The sequence below is a fragment of the Anguilla rostrata genome, chromosome 10 (assembly GCF_018555375.3).
Source record: "Anguilla rostrata isolate EN2019 chromosome 10, ASM1855537v3, whole genome shotgun sequence".
Lineage (NCBI taxonomy): Eukaryota > Metazoa > Chordata > Actinopteri > Anguilliformes > Anguillidae > Anguilla > Anguilla rostrata.
Window position 1 is genome coordinate 18220499 of NC_057942.1, and position 15827 is coordinate 18236325.

Consider the following 15827-nt stretch of genomic DNA (forward strand, 5'->3'; position numbering starts at 1 on the left):
GCCAATCAGTTACAAATGCTAAATCAGAGTAGGAGGAAGATGAGGAGGAATGTAAGCCTATGGTGGTCAGGACAGTGGAGATGCTTGCCATTAATGCAGACCTACTCCCCACCTCTTCAGCCTGCATCTGATCCCCCTCAACCTTCTTTACCAGCACAAAATCTTTGCGCTTGGTATACTATTGTATATGCCAACAAAATAGTTGAATTATGCTGAAAATAAATTTGGTTCTAACACTTCTTGTTGTACTGTTTCTTTTTCATAGATACATGTACTCTTGGAAACCTATTGCATATGCCTGTATACAAATTGCTCTACTGACTTAGCCTATGCTTACTGTGTAGACTTGACGTTCATGGCTATGGATAACTGATACCTGAGTAAGGCAAGTAATTACCATGTGTAAGGCAATATAAAGAGCAGTATCTATACAGAATTGACAGGTAGCACAATTGAAATAAAAACCACTGTGAGGAAAGATCTAACAAAATGAAAAGCTGGTATAAAGCAGGAATCAGAAGTGGCCACCAGTTGGACACTCATGGGACATTTCAGGCAGAATTGGGGAAGCAGTCCTTTGAGACTGCAGGGGTCCTAAAGGATTACATGGTTGAACTAGAAAGGTTACAATTCCTGAAGGAAATGTGTGGGCTTGCTTCAAATTCCAACTGGCACTGTCCTCAAGCCTCAATGCATTTCAATGAGGGCGCTTAGCTCAGAAGAAGCACGAAACTGTCCAGACCCAGGGTGCACCGTAGTGTTACATATACAGCCGGGTATCAGCAAGTAGCGATCATGTTCCAGGGATTAGTCATATTCTAAAAGTGTCATGAGTAGTGCTTGGCTAACTATATAGCTAGCTAGCTATGGCATGTCCTCACCTCTGTAACATTATTTGTTGTCCTCCGTGTGCCCATACATCTGTATCGGTGGTTGTAGCATCCGTGTGTCCATACATCTGTATCGGTGGTTGTAGCTGTGTGTCATTAGCTCCGACTCATGCGTGCAGGATAGCATTCGTACGCGGGCTGTAGCTGTGTGTCCGTAGCTCCTACTCATGCATGCAGGATAGCATCCGTACGTGCTAACTAGGTTGACTATAGTAGGCGAAACGCTAACATGTTAGGGTTAGCTAAAGTAATGTTAGGCGATAAAGCTGTGCTTAAAAATCTTGTGCTGTTGGAAGTGCGTCCTACTAAGCGTCCATGAGTGAGTGAGTGACCACCTGCGCATGCATCCTACTAAACTTCCGTGAGTGAGTGACCGCCTGCGCATGCGTCCTACTAAAGCATTTCACTAAACATCCATGAGTGACCCTCTATGGAGTGACCACAGAAATTGCTCACAAAAAGTTGAATATTTCAAAAAGTTTTGAATATTTCAAAAATCTGAATAACAAGCAACAAGAATAATAAGCAACAATGTATGGAACTAACTGGTCATTTTGGTGTAAAAAGTTTGAATGTAGTGCAAAACACTGTAGTACTAGTTAGAGCTAGCAAAATTGGGCAGAAAGTGTAGATAATAAATAAAAGAAAGAGAGGGCTTGCCGAAGCAGCCAATAGGTGCACCTTTGAAACCACTATAGTGCACTGCACAACAATAAAGTCTTCACCCTCTAGAGCATCACACTAGCTATGGAGTGCACTGCATTTATGGGATGGAATTATCTGGAGAGAAAATCATAATGAAATGCAGTTGGATAATGCTTATGTGCAGATGTGTGTATTTACCTGTATATACCTAGTTTAAGGAGTTTTCTGTTTTTGCGACTGGGTGAAACAATTTGTCATTACAAATGATGCATGTATCAACTGCTAGATTTCCTGAAAAAAAAGATCAAATGAACCTCAGCCTTGTAACTTACGGGAAAATCACCCAGCAGGTGGTACTGTGCTGACACACAGACCAGTCAATGTGTGTTGCAACAGCCCTGCTATGGAAGAGAAGGATTCTGCTATGTACCCTATGCAATCACTTATTTTCTTGCATTTAATTTTTTAAATAAGCCACAGGTTTATTATGTACACTTTACATTTCCTTTTGATGTGCAGTTTGTCTTTACTTAATACAAGAGCTGGATAATTACACAGAATGTTCTTCTCTGTTTTGTTCAAGTTGGGCAATAAAATGGTATCTATGGGACCAGTACTATATCCTCTTGTAGCAGGCAGTATAACTTTATTGCTTACAAGATAAATACTCCTTTAAAATCTCAACTGAATAAATATATAGGCTTGGTATTACAGTATTTGGTTAGTTATGTATGTATCATTTGTGAACTATTATAATTTTGATTGCACAGGGTCAGGAACAGTTTGATGCTTCTTCAGTCTTAGGCTTATTATCCTCTGGTGAAGGCTGGCTCTCAGTTACAGCATGGACGGTATCAATCGGGAATTAGGATTTCTCTGTTCATCTGAGATTGACTGTTTATTAGCTAAGTAAACACAGTGTTTGCCATTATTACTGAGCATGCTCTGTGCATTCTCAAATTAAATTTCCAACAGACTTTCAATCTATAAATCTGTGCAGCAAAGGATTTGCTCTCACAAGGAGAGACCCAGTTGCTTTCTCCACCAGAAGAAAAGACCTGGTTTTAAGGTCAAGGAATGATCATTTGCCACCTTTGGTTCGTCTTAGACATGATGGAGCCACGCTCTCACTAAAATATGATATACTTTTAACTTAAAAGTAACATAAATGATAGGACAAAACAGAGATCACTTTTGCTGATAACAAGGCTGTACTAATGTATCCACCAAGCACAAGAGACAGCATAAAGCTGATGCACCAAAGGGGAGAATGCAGCCCTTTAAGATTCCCCCCACAATTAGTTCTATCTCTAGAATTACAGTGTCTGGGCAGACCTCAAATGGTGATCTGCAGTACTCCAGTTCTCCAGCAGGTTTGATCAATGCTTCCTCTACTTGTCGTAACATGTTCACCACTGTTTACACAACCGGGATGGTTATGGTTATTCTCATGTGTGAGCTTTTCAAGTATTCCATTTGGCGTCTTTCCTTGAGAGCCTGGTTTTTAGCATTCTCATGAGCCCACACATGAAATTTTAGGCCCTATGAATGAAATGAAAATGAAAATTTTTTCTTGCTATTCCAAAACATAATGAGACAAAGAAAACAAATTCAGCGACATTAAACCTGTATAGTTCACTCAATTCAAGATTTTAATTGTAAATTTAAAGTTTTAAAGTCAGCTTTTTAAAAACTTTTTTTATCCTGAAATTTTATTACACCCCCCATGACAGGAGGAATTTTGAGAGACCATGTTTAATGCATAATTCACAGATGGGTGTTTTTTCAATCCACTTAAGCTGCCTATAAATCACACAAAAAATAAAAAGCTGTGAAACGATTCAAATTGTTCATGAATCTATCAGTACATCATTGTGAATGATACTGCATTTCAAGTTTTTAAAGTTTTGACCGCTTTCAAGTAGAGCCCGACCGATATATCGGTTTGGGCGATATATCGGCCATTATTTGACTTTTTTGACTACATCGGGATCGGCAGTTATGCAGCCGATGTGTCCCGATTTTTAAATAAGTATAATAAACAAAAAAAACATTGATTATTTATCTGTACTTGTCTGTTAGAACGTTGTAATTGCTATTTACTAGAATTATCCAGTAGAGGGAGCTCTAATACAAGTGTGAACTGCAGCAGCTGACGCGCTACTTCTGTAATAAGACGTTTGTCACTCGTGCCTCATCCAATTTTCTCCACTGCAAGACTTGTCACAGATTCGATTGCCACAATAAAGGTATGTATATTTAGTGAAAGTTTTTAATTACAGTTTCTCTCAAATGTTTACACACTAAAACTAGAACTAAAACAACAAAGACTATTTCCGCAATACTCTAAGCACAATTCCTTTGTTTTCACTCAAATAGCAATTCTAAATCACATTTTTGCACAACTCTACACACAAAATCTCATTATTTAGCACAATTTTGATAATCAAGCCTTATTTGTTCACATGGAAAACACTGGCCTTCAAATACCAAACTTTAAGTACCAATTGGTCTCACTCATGCCACACCTGCTCAAACTCAATTGGCTAAACTTTTCAATTATCTGTCAGACCATAAAAGAGACCTCAGGTGACTTCTATTGTGTTGGAAAACAATGGAGCAACATGCAGCACAGCAAGGTAGAGGTAGAGGTAGAGGTAGAGGTAGAGGTAGAGGTAGAGGTAGAGGTAGAGGTAGAGGTAGAGGTAGAGGTAGAGGTAGAGGTAGAGGTAGAGGTAGAGGTAGAGGTAGAGGTAGAGGAGGAGGAGGTGTACGTGTACGAAGTGGATGAGGAAGAGGGAGATGAGCTAACATTTCAAATGAAATACGTGCAACTTTGGTTGATCACGTATTTGTTTTTGTTTTTTTTACAGCAGGCCTACAAACTACGATTTTTATTTTTGCAGTCTGCTGAACAAAGATTTATTTTACAGTAACAAATAAAGATTTGCTTTGTTACCTTTTTGAATTTGTTCATTGATTTCATATATGACAACAGATCATTACATCCATTGTCCAGACTGACACAGTCTAAGCATGTTCTCGTTTTGAGAAGACACAAATGTTATATATTTTGGCAAAACTCATAATTGCACTGAAAAGGAAAATGAAAAAACACTTGTCAGGGTAGGCACGGGAATGGACCCAAGCGCAGAGTGCAGGGAAAAACTCAAAACTCCAAAAGTAGGGAGAACAAAGACTTTACTGAAAATAATGGGGAACAAAGGGAACAGAAAGCCTCGCAGGACGGATATTACAAACACAAAGAAAAAACCTCAAAAAACACGGGAAACAAGAAAATACAAAAGTCCACAAACACGTTGAGAACAAAACTAACGGGCAAGCAGGCAGGGAACAGGCAACGGGCAACGGGCAACGGGCAACGGGCAACGGGCAACGGGCAACGGGCAACGGGCAACGGGCAACGGGCAACGAGCAGACATAGGACAAGAAGTAAGCATAAGGCAAGGATCCAGCACCTGAGTCAGGGAAAAGGGAGACTTAAATAGACACGACGCAGACGAGACACAGGAGGGCACAATGAACAATCAGGCCACAGAGAGGGAAGGGAACACGAGACAATAAGCAACTAATAATGGGATAATTGAAAACAATAAAACAATTAACAGGACACAAAGCAGAGGTGCCGCCATCTGGCGGCCCAACCAGGAATAACAGGGGGAAGACACAGAACCCTGACACTTCTAACAATTTTCAGTATGACTCATGATGGAAACTGGGTTGTGAGTGCAGCCCAACTGGACCTCATTGGCAGGACAATACAGTAAATGTGCATTGTATCATACACAATAACAACAACACTCAAAGTGATAACCGTTCACACACTTTGCTGTACTGTACTGATTTAGAATTAGGTTTACCTAGCAAATGCACTATTTGTATGATGATATATTTACTGTATTGTATCATGGCAACAGTCTTTATATTTACTGTAAAATTGCAGCCTATTTTGAGACCCCTCAAAAGGAACTAAAAAAAACCTCAACTAAAACTTCAAAAAAGGAGAAAAGATAAGCAATTTTTACATAATTTTATAACTTGAATATGTAACATGACCTCATGATGCCAAAACATATATACAGTATTTTGATGGTTGTGTTTTTAAATTTATCGCACCAGTGTGAAATCAATGCTCAATAAGACCAATTCATATGAGGCCTGTGTGAATCATTTTGATGGAAAAAGTCAGTTTTGAGAAGAGAGAACATGGTTTTGAATGCATGAATGCATTTTGCAAGAGATTTGTGTAGTTTTGGCAAAAGGTTAACTGTTGCTGTGCTTTGTGTGTAGAGTTTTGAGAAACTGAGCTATAGTTTCAGAAAACGTGTTTAAACAATTGAGAAAAACTGTAAATGTGTTTATACAACCACTATGTTTATCAATCCTCATTATCAAGTGAGCGAGCTAGCTAACATATTTGGTTCACTTTAGCAAGCTAGCTGGCTAGCAAGCCTTTATGAAGTGGCAGTGAGCACATAAGCAGCGTAGGATCTACACTTCCAGAGGACATCGCTGTATTCTCAAATAAATAACCAGCCAAAATAAAATGGTGATCTGAGATAATGATATTAGTTACTATATGATGCTGTGTCAATAGCCAACGCGTTATTGCAAGCGAGTGTGTCATCTAGTCACGCGTCATCGTAACAAGCTAACCAGACAGTAAAAACGCCGATAAAACAATTCTAACGTGGATAATTTTAAACCATGTTATCTTGCTTTGTTGTGATAACATGAGAGAAGGATTGCTGTTGGAGAAGTGAATCAACCAACAGCGCGGGTACCCTGCACGAAAGCGCATTGTAGTTTTTTTCACGTATTTCATCCAGTCAATTTAATTTAATCTAACGTTACACTTGATTCACTCATTAGATCCGCTAGATAATGTCTTACTCTTTGAGATCATGTAGTAGAAATAAAATAAGAAAATAGAATTCATTTAACTTACTGAGAATATATAATAAGAAATAATGAGGCTGTGTCAATAGTTAATGCGTTATTGCGAGCGAGTGTGTCATCTAGTCACGCGTCGGAGCGCATTGTAGTTATTTTCACCACCGAATTCTTACGGACAGGGAAGCTCCCTAGATAAAGTCTTAGGCCTACTCTTTGAGATCATGTAGTAGGAATAAAATAAGAAAATAATTAATTTACTGAGAATAGATACTAAGAAATAATAACAAATTAATAACAACAATAATAATATTCATAAAAATACATTGAAACTGGAAAACTGATTTTTTAAAATTAATTTTTTATATATGGCTGGAAAAGAAAAGAGTAAAAGCAAGGTGTGGAGTTATTTTGATTTCACTCACTTAAAGATGGTGTTAATATATATATTTAATTTAATATCATCTTTTACATTTTTTTATCCAAAACGTTTTGAGTGTTTATTTTTATTTTTATTTGTTTGCTTATAAGTTAAATGTAGAATATAGAAAATATAGAAACTTCAATAAAATAAGTTTTTCAAATTGATTTGAAAATGTTGCACTTTTTGACAAAATATCGGTCAAAACATCGGTAATCGGTGGGCTAGGACTCTCCAAAATCGGGATCGGCATCGCACCCAAAAATCTGGCATCGGTCAGGCTCTACTTTCAAGATTACATGCAACCTTAGACAGGCTAAATTAACTGCAGTAGAATCCATTTAATTGCATATAGTAAGGAAATGGACAGACTGCCAGGGAGTAATGAGATACAGGCTGTTCATGCCATTTTATTCACAGCCTCTCGGCAACAGACAACAGGTGTTTTTACCCAGGTGTGAACATGTTGCGGTCTTACTCTGTTCAGCAACTGAATGAACAGTGCTTTGATACTTCCCAATCAAAACTAACTTAACACATTGGGATGGCAGGAATGGCTTGGTGGGACAGCATCTTCTTCCTACCTGATTACATCATCACAAAGAATAAATCTCCCCATTAGACATTTTGTCACGGTTCAGGGGGGTTAGGACCCAGGTGCAGAGTGAAAAAAACACACGAAACTCAAAAGGATAGATACAAACAAGGACTTTACTACAACAAAAAAAGGCAAACACAAACAGGGAACAGGTAAGGCCACGAAGGGCAAAACAACAAACTCAAAAAATTCTTAAGAACAAAAAACGCAGAACAGAACACAGGCAGCCAGGATACAGGCATGTGGAACACACAGGCAAACACATAAAAGAACCGCGAGAAGATACATACAGGTCAGGAACAAGCACAAGTCGGAAACAAACACAAGGAACACAAGGAGTCAAGGGGACAAAGAACTTAAATAGACTAAAAACCAACAAGACACAACAGGGCACCATTAACAATCAAACCAGGACAGGGTGGGTACAACGAGACACAATCAGAAACAATAATAAAATAATTGAAAGCAATAATACAATTAACGGGAACGAGCAGGACACAAAACAGAAGTGCCGCCGTCTGGCGGCCCAACAAGGAAAAACAGAGACAGAAACACAGAACCATGACACATTTAGGTGCATCAGCATTGTATACACACACAAAATGGACATATATACAAGTGCACATGTTTAAAATAACAAAACTTTGTGGCTCGTAGCTCACTAGGTAGTGTATTTGCTTATGTTCATCCAGTTTACATGAATGACTTAAAGTCAGTGCTTTGTATGTGTGAGTAACTTAGCATTTTTAACTTGGAAAACATGATTTTCATCAGATCAGATATAATCACACGAAATTCATTAACTGGAATCATGTGATGAAGTTGATAAAGCTTTTAGGGTGGGAATGAATAATTGTGGACGCTGTAGTTATCAAAATTATAGTCTTAAAACTCAGCGTAGATAACGCCACTGACATGTTACCGATTTGTATACATGCAGTCCCAGCAAGCCACCAAACCTGAGCATTTTATGTGGAATTGATTAGGAGAATGACGGTGCGTAGTCTATGTAAAAGCACACTCCAAGGCGAAGGGAGGGAGAAATGTGCTGAATTTGTTATGGCCGAAGAAATTACTATTAAACAAATATTGCACTTTGTATTTCTTTAACTACTTTCTGTTCCATTTCCATTTTGTGTTTTGTGATGCACATTTCAATGCTTTTCTCAGTGTTCCTGCAATATGCATTGATACATTTTCCCTTAGCCTACTGTATATAACAAAACCACTATAATATATAACTACAAACGTTGAGACATTTCATATTTTTATTTCAGACTCATCTACTGAGAGGTTCCATAGCAGGTTTAGCTCCTCAAATTGATTGTGTCCTTTATGTCAAGAAAATAGTTTTGCAATATATGATTTCAAAATCTTTATCAAATTAGGTCGTCACTGGTGTAGAAATCGATGCTGTAATGCTGGATACATCTGACGCTGCTGCCAGCTCATGTGCAGGAGGTTGTTTTCACAAAATACAATTTGGGGAAATTTGAGGAAGAGCACGATAGCTGAAGTATTCCACCCAGGGTGGCTTTTCTATGCTTTATTTAATTTATCCAAGCTTATGCAAATCAAACATACAGGTAAAGTGGGGCTTTCGAGGGGTTAACAAGTATTAACAAATAAAAAACGACAAAACATGTTAGCCTCCCATTCTGTAGTTTTTTATTTCATTAGGAGTTCATAACATTCAGTAGTTCATAATGAAGATGAGGAACTATTTTTGAATTATAAAAGCATTTTTATAATATACAGTTTATAATTGATTTAAGTGTTCCTCAGGTAGAGGTGGTGATGGGGTTCATGCAGTTCCGAGTAAGAATGAGTAATTGTTTTTTATTTATTTAAAAACATTTTGTCTATGTTTGAAATTTGATTTGACTGTTTGTTTTTTCTACATAATTAGGTAATTGTTTCTTAAATACAGCTTTAAAAAGCAAATTACTTGTTGTTAAACTATATTATTATTGATGTGATTGTAAAAACACGACTTTAATACTTTTATATTAGAACAATAGCAGTGCCAGTGATTATAATGGTAAACATCATGGATTTTTGACATTTTGACAAACCCATTTCCAGTTTACACCACGCCCATCTTTGGTTTTAATCTGAATACAAATACAAATAATTTTGTTGGTTGAACAAATAGCAGTTGTGTTTAGCAGTTGTCTATGACCATGAAATGCACTTTTTGTACGTCACTTTGGATAAAAGCGTCTGTCAAATGAATGTCATGTAATGTAAATACAGATACAAATACAAATAGTGGCATCTCCCTCCACCCCTATTAATTAATATTGTATTCCTAGGTATTCCCAGACCTAGGTCAAATATTGAAATTATTTTAATTACTTTTAAATACTTTTTTAGAAATTATTTGAAATTCTGCATTTACAAATCACACTGGATATGCGAGAACCTATCAGCTCTGAAAGTTGAGCATTTTGTCTTATTGGATGACAGTATTTTGATGAGAACACATCAGGTGACTGCTGACGGCCCCAGTTCAATTGTACCAATTTTCATTGTTAATTGGTAGTGAATATACATGGCTGAATTATATTTTATTAGTGTCTATCTTTACAAAATGTAAAAGATGGAACTGTACATATGGCTGCCGAATTCTCTGACAACAGAAAAAAAGAGAAAATACAGTAAAAGGCCACTAACTTTAAAAAGATTGCATGGGTACAAATGAACTGGCAAGCTTTTAAAGAAGAGTTTGCCATCCCCCCATGCAAAGATATAAATGGTAAATGGACTGCATTTATATAGCACTTTTATCCAAAGTGCTTTACAATTGATGCCTCTCATTCACCCATTCACACACACACACTCACACACCAACGGTGAAAGGCTGCCATGCAAGGTACCAATCAGCTCGTTGGGAGCAATTAGGGGTTGGGTGTCTTGCTCAGGGACACTTTGACATGTCCAGGGCGGGAGATCGAACCAACAACCCTCCGACTGTCAGACAAACGCTCTTACCTCCTGAGCTATGTCACCCCTAGATATGTATGGGCATTTAGACTACTGTCTGTTAGAGGCAGGGCATGGGTTGTTTAAAATAGCCAACATAGGCTACCCTTGCTCATAATCTAAATTCAATCCCTAGCCCTAGTAGTTCCCCTGTAGTTCCTTCAGCTCGCTGACATCACATCGAGGGCCACTCACAAAGATTGTACAAAGAACTCTGGGATACCCCCATCAGTAAAATTGTATTTGTATTTTTATGTATTTTTAAAAGGCTCTAAATACTATTTGAAAAAGTATTTGGTTTCCCAGGAAAGTATTTATTTAAAGGAATATATTTTTAAATACAATGTGAAAGTATTTGGTTTCCATTAAAATAATTTAAATAAATCAAATAGGAAATGATGGAATTAGGAAAATGACATTCATATCTCCCATCAAAAAATGCTAATGAACCTGAAGGGAATGACGACACGACTTCTGAGGCCCATTACTCTTTAAGGGAGGGAAAGAAACAGAGAATAGCATTGAGCGCTAATGGCCAGCCCGCTCCTGAAATGCACCAGCAGACTGTGACCATTCTCACAGCATTGAGCGGACTCATCAGGCTACTGCGGTCCTAAAATTGCAGTGGGATACAGACCGTGTTTGATAGCATTTCTGCATCTCCGGTGTCCCCTTTATAGTCCCTTGCTTGTCTGTGACAGTAATGACTTTCCTACTCATCGGATTTCACAGAATGCTTTTCCAAAAAAAACCGGAGAGGGAAAAACTGGAGAGTGGCACACAGGGGAGGGTGAATGGGGAAGCACACACAGAGAGCTAGTTATTTGCTCTTTTAGTCAGTCAGTCTCTGGCAGCAGCTCAGTCTCACAGAAATGTCTGTCTGTTTTCTGTTGCTCAGAAACATGTTTTGTATTGCATTACCAGCCACACTGCATCATGTGAATGAATGTGTTTGTTTATTTTCATTTGGGAGTGGCCCCTGTAATCCAAACTTTTTGGATTATACATCTTACGAATGTAGGGGAGAGTGGGGAAATAATGGTTTTTGTATGGTTCAATTCAGAAAATATTACTAGAGATAGATTCATCTTTTTTTTTTTTTTAAACAAACAACCTGCAGCCCTTGGCTATGATTACTGTCCACAGCATACCATTCACTAGCAATCTGACTGAAAATACAGAGAGAAAATGTTACATTTAAGACCGAGGTTGGGGTAAAAACTAACGTGGGGTACACCTAACAGTCATAATAGCTTTAAAAGTTAACACAAAGTAAAGCAATTTAATACAATTCCATGTTATATGATACAGACATTCTTTAATTTATTTTTAATTAAATTTATATGTGTTTCATAGTCTACCTATATTGGTGAAAATCTATCACGCAGATTTTCTGTACTGTACATTATTCTTGGTTCCCATCTAATGTCTGTTGAATCATCACAACATGTCACCACGTCACCTAAAGTTAAAGTTGAATTAAATATATTTATGAAGATTTGGTCTACTGTCAATTGGGTAATTAATAGTCTACTGACAAGAGGCTAACCAACCTGTTTGGTTTAACCCTGTCTGCGCTTTTGCCTGGCTAGCAATCCCAGCAAGCTAGCATGCTATATTTAGTTAAATCGCCTGTTTCTACTTACTGAGGTCTTGACTGAAGACTATGATTAATTCAAAGTGGTGCTGTAGTGCCATGCTAAAACAAAAACCTGCACACATATTGGCCCATTTCAGTTATGATTGTACCGCCTTGCACTATACACTTTGATATCCTTTAGCCCTGCAAAATGAGCCAGCACTGCTCATTTATCTATTAATTATTGAGAAAGCTTGATTTTTGTTGAACCAGCCTAGGAGGAATACTGCACCTGTCCCAGCCCACAGGGTCATATAGCAGGAAGGTAATGAGAGGAACTGCTACCTTCTTGAGGCAGGCTATTTCTCATAACCACTATGGTCCACTAGTTCCCTATATAGTGCACTAATTGGTCAGGTATTTGCTATAAATTGGCTGGCATCCTAGTTAGACCACTGCAAGGAACGAATGGACCATAGGCCTAACTAACAGAACTAATAACTTGTCAGCAGAACTTAGGACATCTCCTCTCTCTGAAAGAGAAAGTTGACATTGCTTCTAGACTACCTTACCACACCTACTAACTTCCTCCTCAAGAAAGAGAGGGGCCCAACATCTTCTTGCTAACAGAGAGCGCTGATGTCACTTCCTCCCTAACAGAGCATGTTGACGGGGCTGATGTACCACCGGCCTGAAGACCCGCTCATGTTCCTGGAGAGCTGCCTGCAGAAGGCACGGGAGCTGGGCGGGCCCGAACGCGTGCCCTGGGACGCCTTCATCACCCCGGACCGCCGGCCGCTGCCCCCCATCGGCGTTGGGCAGGGGAAGAAAGCCACCTTCAGGCCGGGTGAGTCAAACAGGGCAGGTCAAAGCATGAGACGGGCGCAAAGACCGCATTGCACTGTGGCTACCATCCTACCATGGGCATAATTGTGTACAAAGATTTTGGCAGTGAATGGTGAAGGTTTTGGTGGAGGTATATATCATAATTAGGGCCATCAATTTGTCTCCATCATGTGACCTGCAGTGATTTAATCTTGTATTTCAATGGTTATTCTCCCCACAGGCACTCAAACGCCACAGTCAAGGGTTCATTCCAAATGCTTATTTTATTTGTTCTAATCTCCTCTGTCCTTGCCTGTCCACCAACTTCAAGTACATTCCAACCTGTAAAATACTGCATGAAGGAGTTAGGAGTGAGGAGCTAGGAGGCTCCTGAAGGATGCTTGAGCAAGGAAAAAAGTGCATCATTTGCGGAAGTATTTTTTCAGAATGTGTGACATGTAATGAATGACCAGTGGATCCACCAGCCCTCATCTGCCACTTCTGTAATTAATGTGGCTTCAAACTGACGCTTGACAGAGCAAGAATGTTCCATTTGCTTAATACAGATTTCCTTGATTCCTTTGTCATCATGTCCTTTTCCTTGCTTTCTTTCCTTGTGTCCTCCAATGGGTGGAGCTTGAAGCTAGGAAAGGACACAAGGAAAGGGAGCAAGGAGGTAAAAACTAAACGATTGGAATGCACCCTAACTGAGTTTCTAATTGTGACATTTATAAAAACAATTAGTTGATATAACATGGTGAACAAAGTGAACACGAATGGAAGTTTAAATGCTATGAAAAGCATGCCTTTGAGCATGGTCCTGGTCCTGGTCCTGGGGAGACACAGGGTCCACTGGCTTTCATTGTTATTTAAGAACTTGAGTACTGCAGCAAACACTCAATTAAAGCTGTTGCTTAAACAGTTACCTCAGGTCACCTTGTTTCTTGGGTCAAAATCAGTTGCTGATCTTAAGGAAAAAACAAAAATCTGCAAACTCTGTGGCCCTCCAGGACCAAGATTGAGCATCACTGCAGTAAAAGGAAAAATGCTGTGTTGTGGCAACAGGTTTTTGTTTTAGCCCAGCACTGAGACACCTGATTCTGCTTGATTGATAGATGCCATGGGGAAGCTACTGGTATAGCGGGAAAAAAACATCTAAAAAGCCAAAACTTGATAAAGAAGCAGTTACGTAAAGTATTGTCAGAACCGATAGGATTTATGAAAAATATTATGAAAATAAGGCCCAGGTTGAAAAAAAACAGATCTTTAAAGACCACTTCACACACTTTCTATTGTTTCCAGACAGTTGACATTTTGGGAAAGATATAGCAGCAGCATTCCAATGCACCTTGCACATGGAATCTGCTCATATTTTTTAGACGGGAATACAGATTGGCCAAAATAAAAATAAACCTGCTGGCCACCGATTGCATGTTATGGAGTGAAAACCAACCGATCCACGGCTGATAGATCGGTCTACCCCTAAAAACCACCTGTAAAAGTTGGGCTATTTCGCTATAGGCTTTAGTGTGATGACTACTCAATCATCAAAAGCATGTGTTTTAAAAAGACTAACACAGAAACTTGACAAACTGTTTACTGTGAACATTTAAGTACATGCGTGTGTGAGAATGACTTAGTGCTTAGTGCAAAATGAGGTAACTGACTCAAACCTTATGCAGTGTAACTACACGCTTCAGTTGCATCTTGGCAAAGCCCTTACTTTTTCTGGTCAGTCACACCTAGCAAATAAAATCTTTGAGCATACACCTCAGATCCAGGAAAAGGAGAACAGCATGAATCCAAACAGCATCCTGATGAAGGCTGATGTGGACAAAACCTGTTGATGTTTTTTTTTGGCTATACCAATTCAAAATTCAAGGCATTTTATCTCATTTCTTCCCCCAACAAATGTGCCTTGAATCAAGCCCAGTTTCGTGTTCTTTGTGCTGTGGTGTTCTTCTTTGCAAATCTCCAGTTTGATGCCATTTGGATTATGTGTTCAGCAGAGGCGGAAAGTCTGGAAGTCAGAAAGTAAAAGTCCTGCCATGTGCTTCTTCCATCCATGAACTCAGCCAACTGATTTCACTAATTGATTCTACCTCCCGGCTGAAGAATTGTGCTAATTAGCAAATTGAGTTGATTCTAACAAAATACTGGGCAGTAACTTCTGTTGACATGGCAATGTAATTTTTTAACTTAACAGCTGAGGGGTATTTATATGTGGGGTTTTGGTTTTAAATGCATTGTGGGACGTAATTGTTTATCGCCTCATCCTCTACCCCACCTCCCAGAGCCAGGACCGGGGCCTGGCCCGGGGCCGTACCGACGGTACGAGCGGTTGCCTCCGATCCAGGCGCAGTACTCCATAGAGAGTGACTCTGACATGACCGAGACCTCCGGCCTCATCCAGGAGTACGACGTCTTTGACCCCTCCAAGCCACGCCCACACATCATCTTTGTTATTGGTAAGAGCCACACCCACCGCTCCTCCCCAATAACCCTTGGAGTGGTGCTTACAAATTAACAGCTTCAGGAGAAATTGATTTGATTTAATGAGAGTCAGTACAGAAAAGGGCATCTATGGCTGTCTGTGGCCACACCTACTGCATTAGTGAAATAGCCCAAAGGTGTGCACACTTTCCACAGCAGGGCTTTGGAACCCAAAACAAGAGAGCAAGTCCACGAAAGCATGAAGGAAACCTGGCTGAAAAGCTCAAGGTTGAAAAGATGATCTGCTGAAGAGTGGAAAGGCTGAAAGGTTTTTTTTGCTGTGCCTGGTTTATTTCCTCTTTGTTATTTTGGTTTGTTATTTTTGCCAGAATCCTGTGAGGGTGAACAGTGTAGATGTGTTTGTTTATTTAATGAACTCACTTTCTTTCTATCAGCAAATAAAACTGAAATCTGAAATTGCCGATGCCCCCTATGAACAGCAATTATGTCCCTCTCAGGGATGTCACCTGGTGTCTG

The 15827-nt window shown here is 39.2% G+C and overlaps 1 protein-coding gene across 2 annotated transcripts in view; it reads left to right on the forward strand.

Annotated features, from left to right (window-relative positions):
- LOC135265190 (adenylate kinase isoenzyme 1-like) overlaps positions 1–15827 on the forward strand; it is a 75557-nt gene that overhangs the window by 41268 nt on the left and 18462 nt on the right. For both annotated transcript variants that reach the window (XM_064354581.1, XM_064354582.1), the window contains 2 exons: positions 12693–12879; positions 15152–15325. In XM_064354581.1, coding sequence (XP_064210651.1) covers positions 12693–12879; positions 15152–15325 — 361 coding nt within the window. The remainder of the gene's footprint in view (positions 1–12692; positions 12880–15151; positions 15326–15827) is intronic.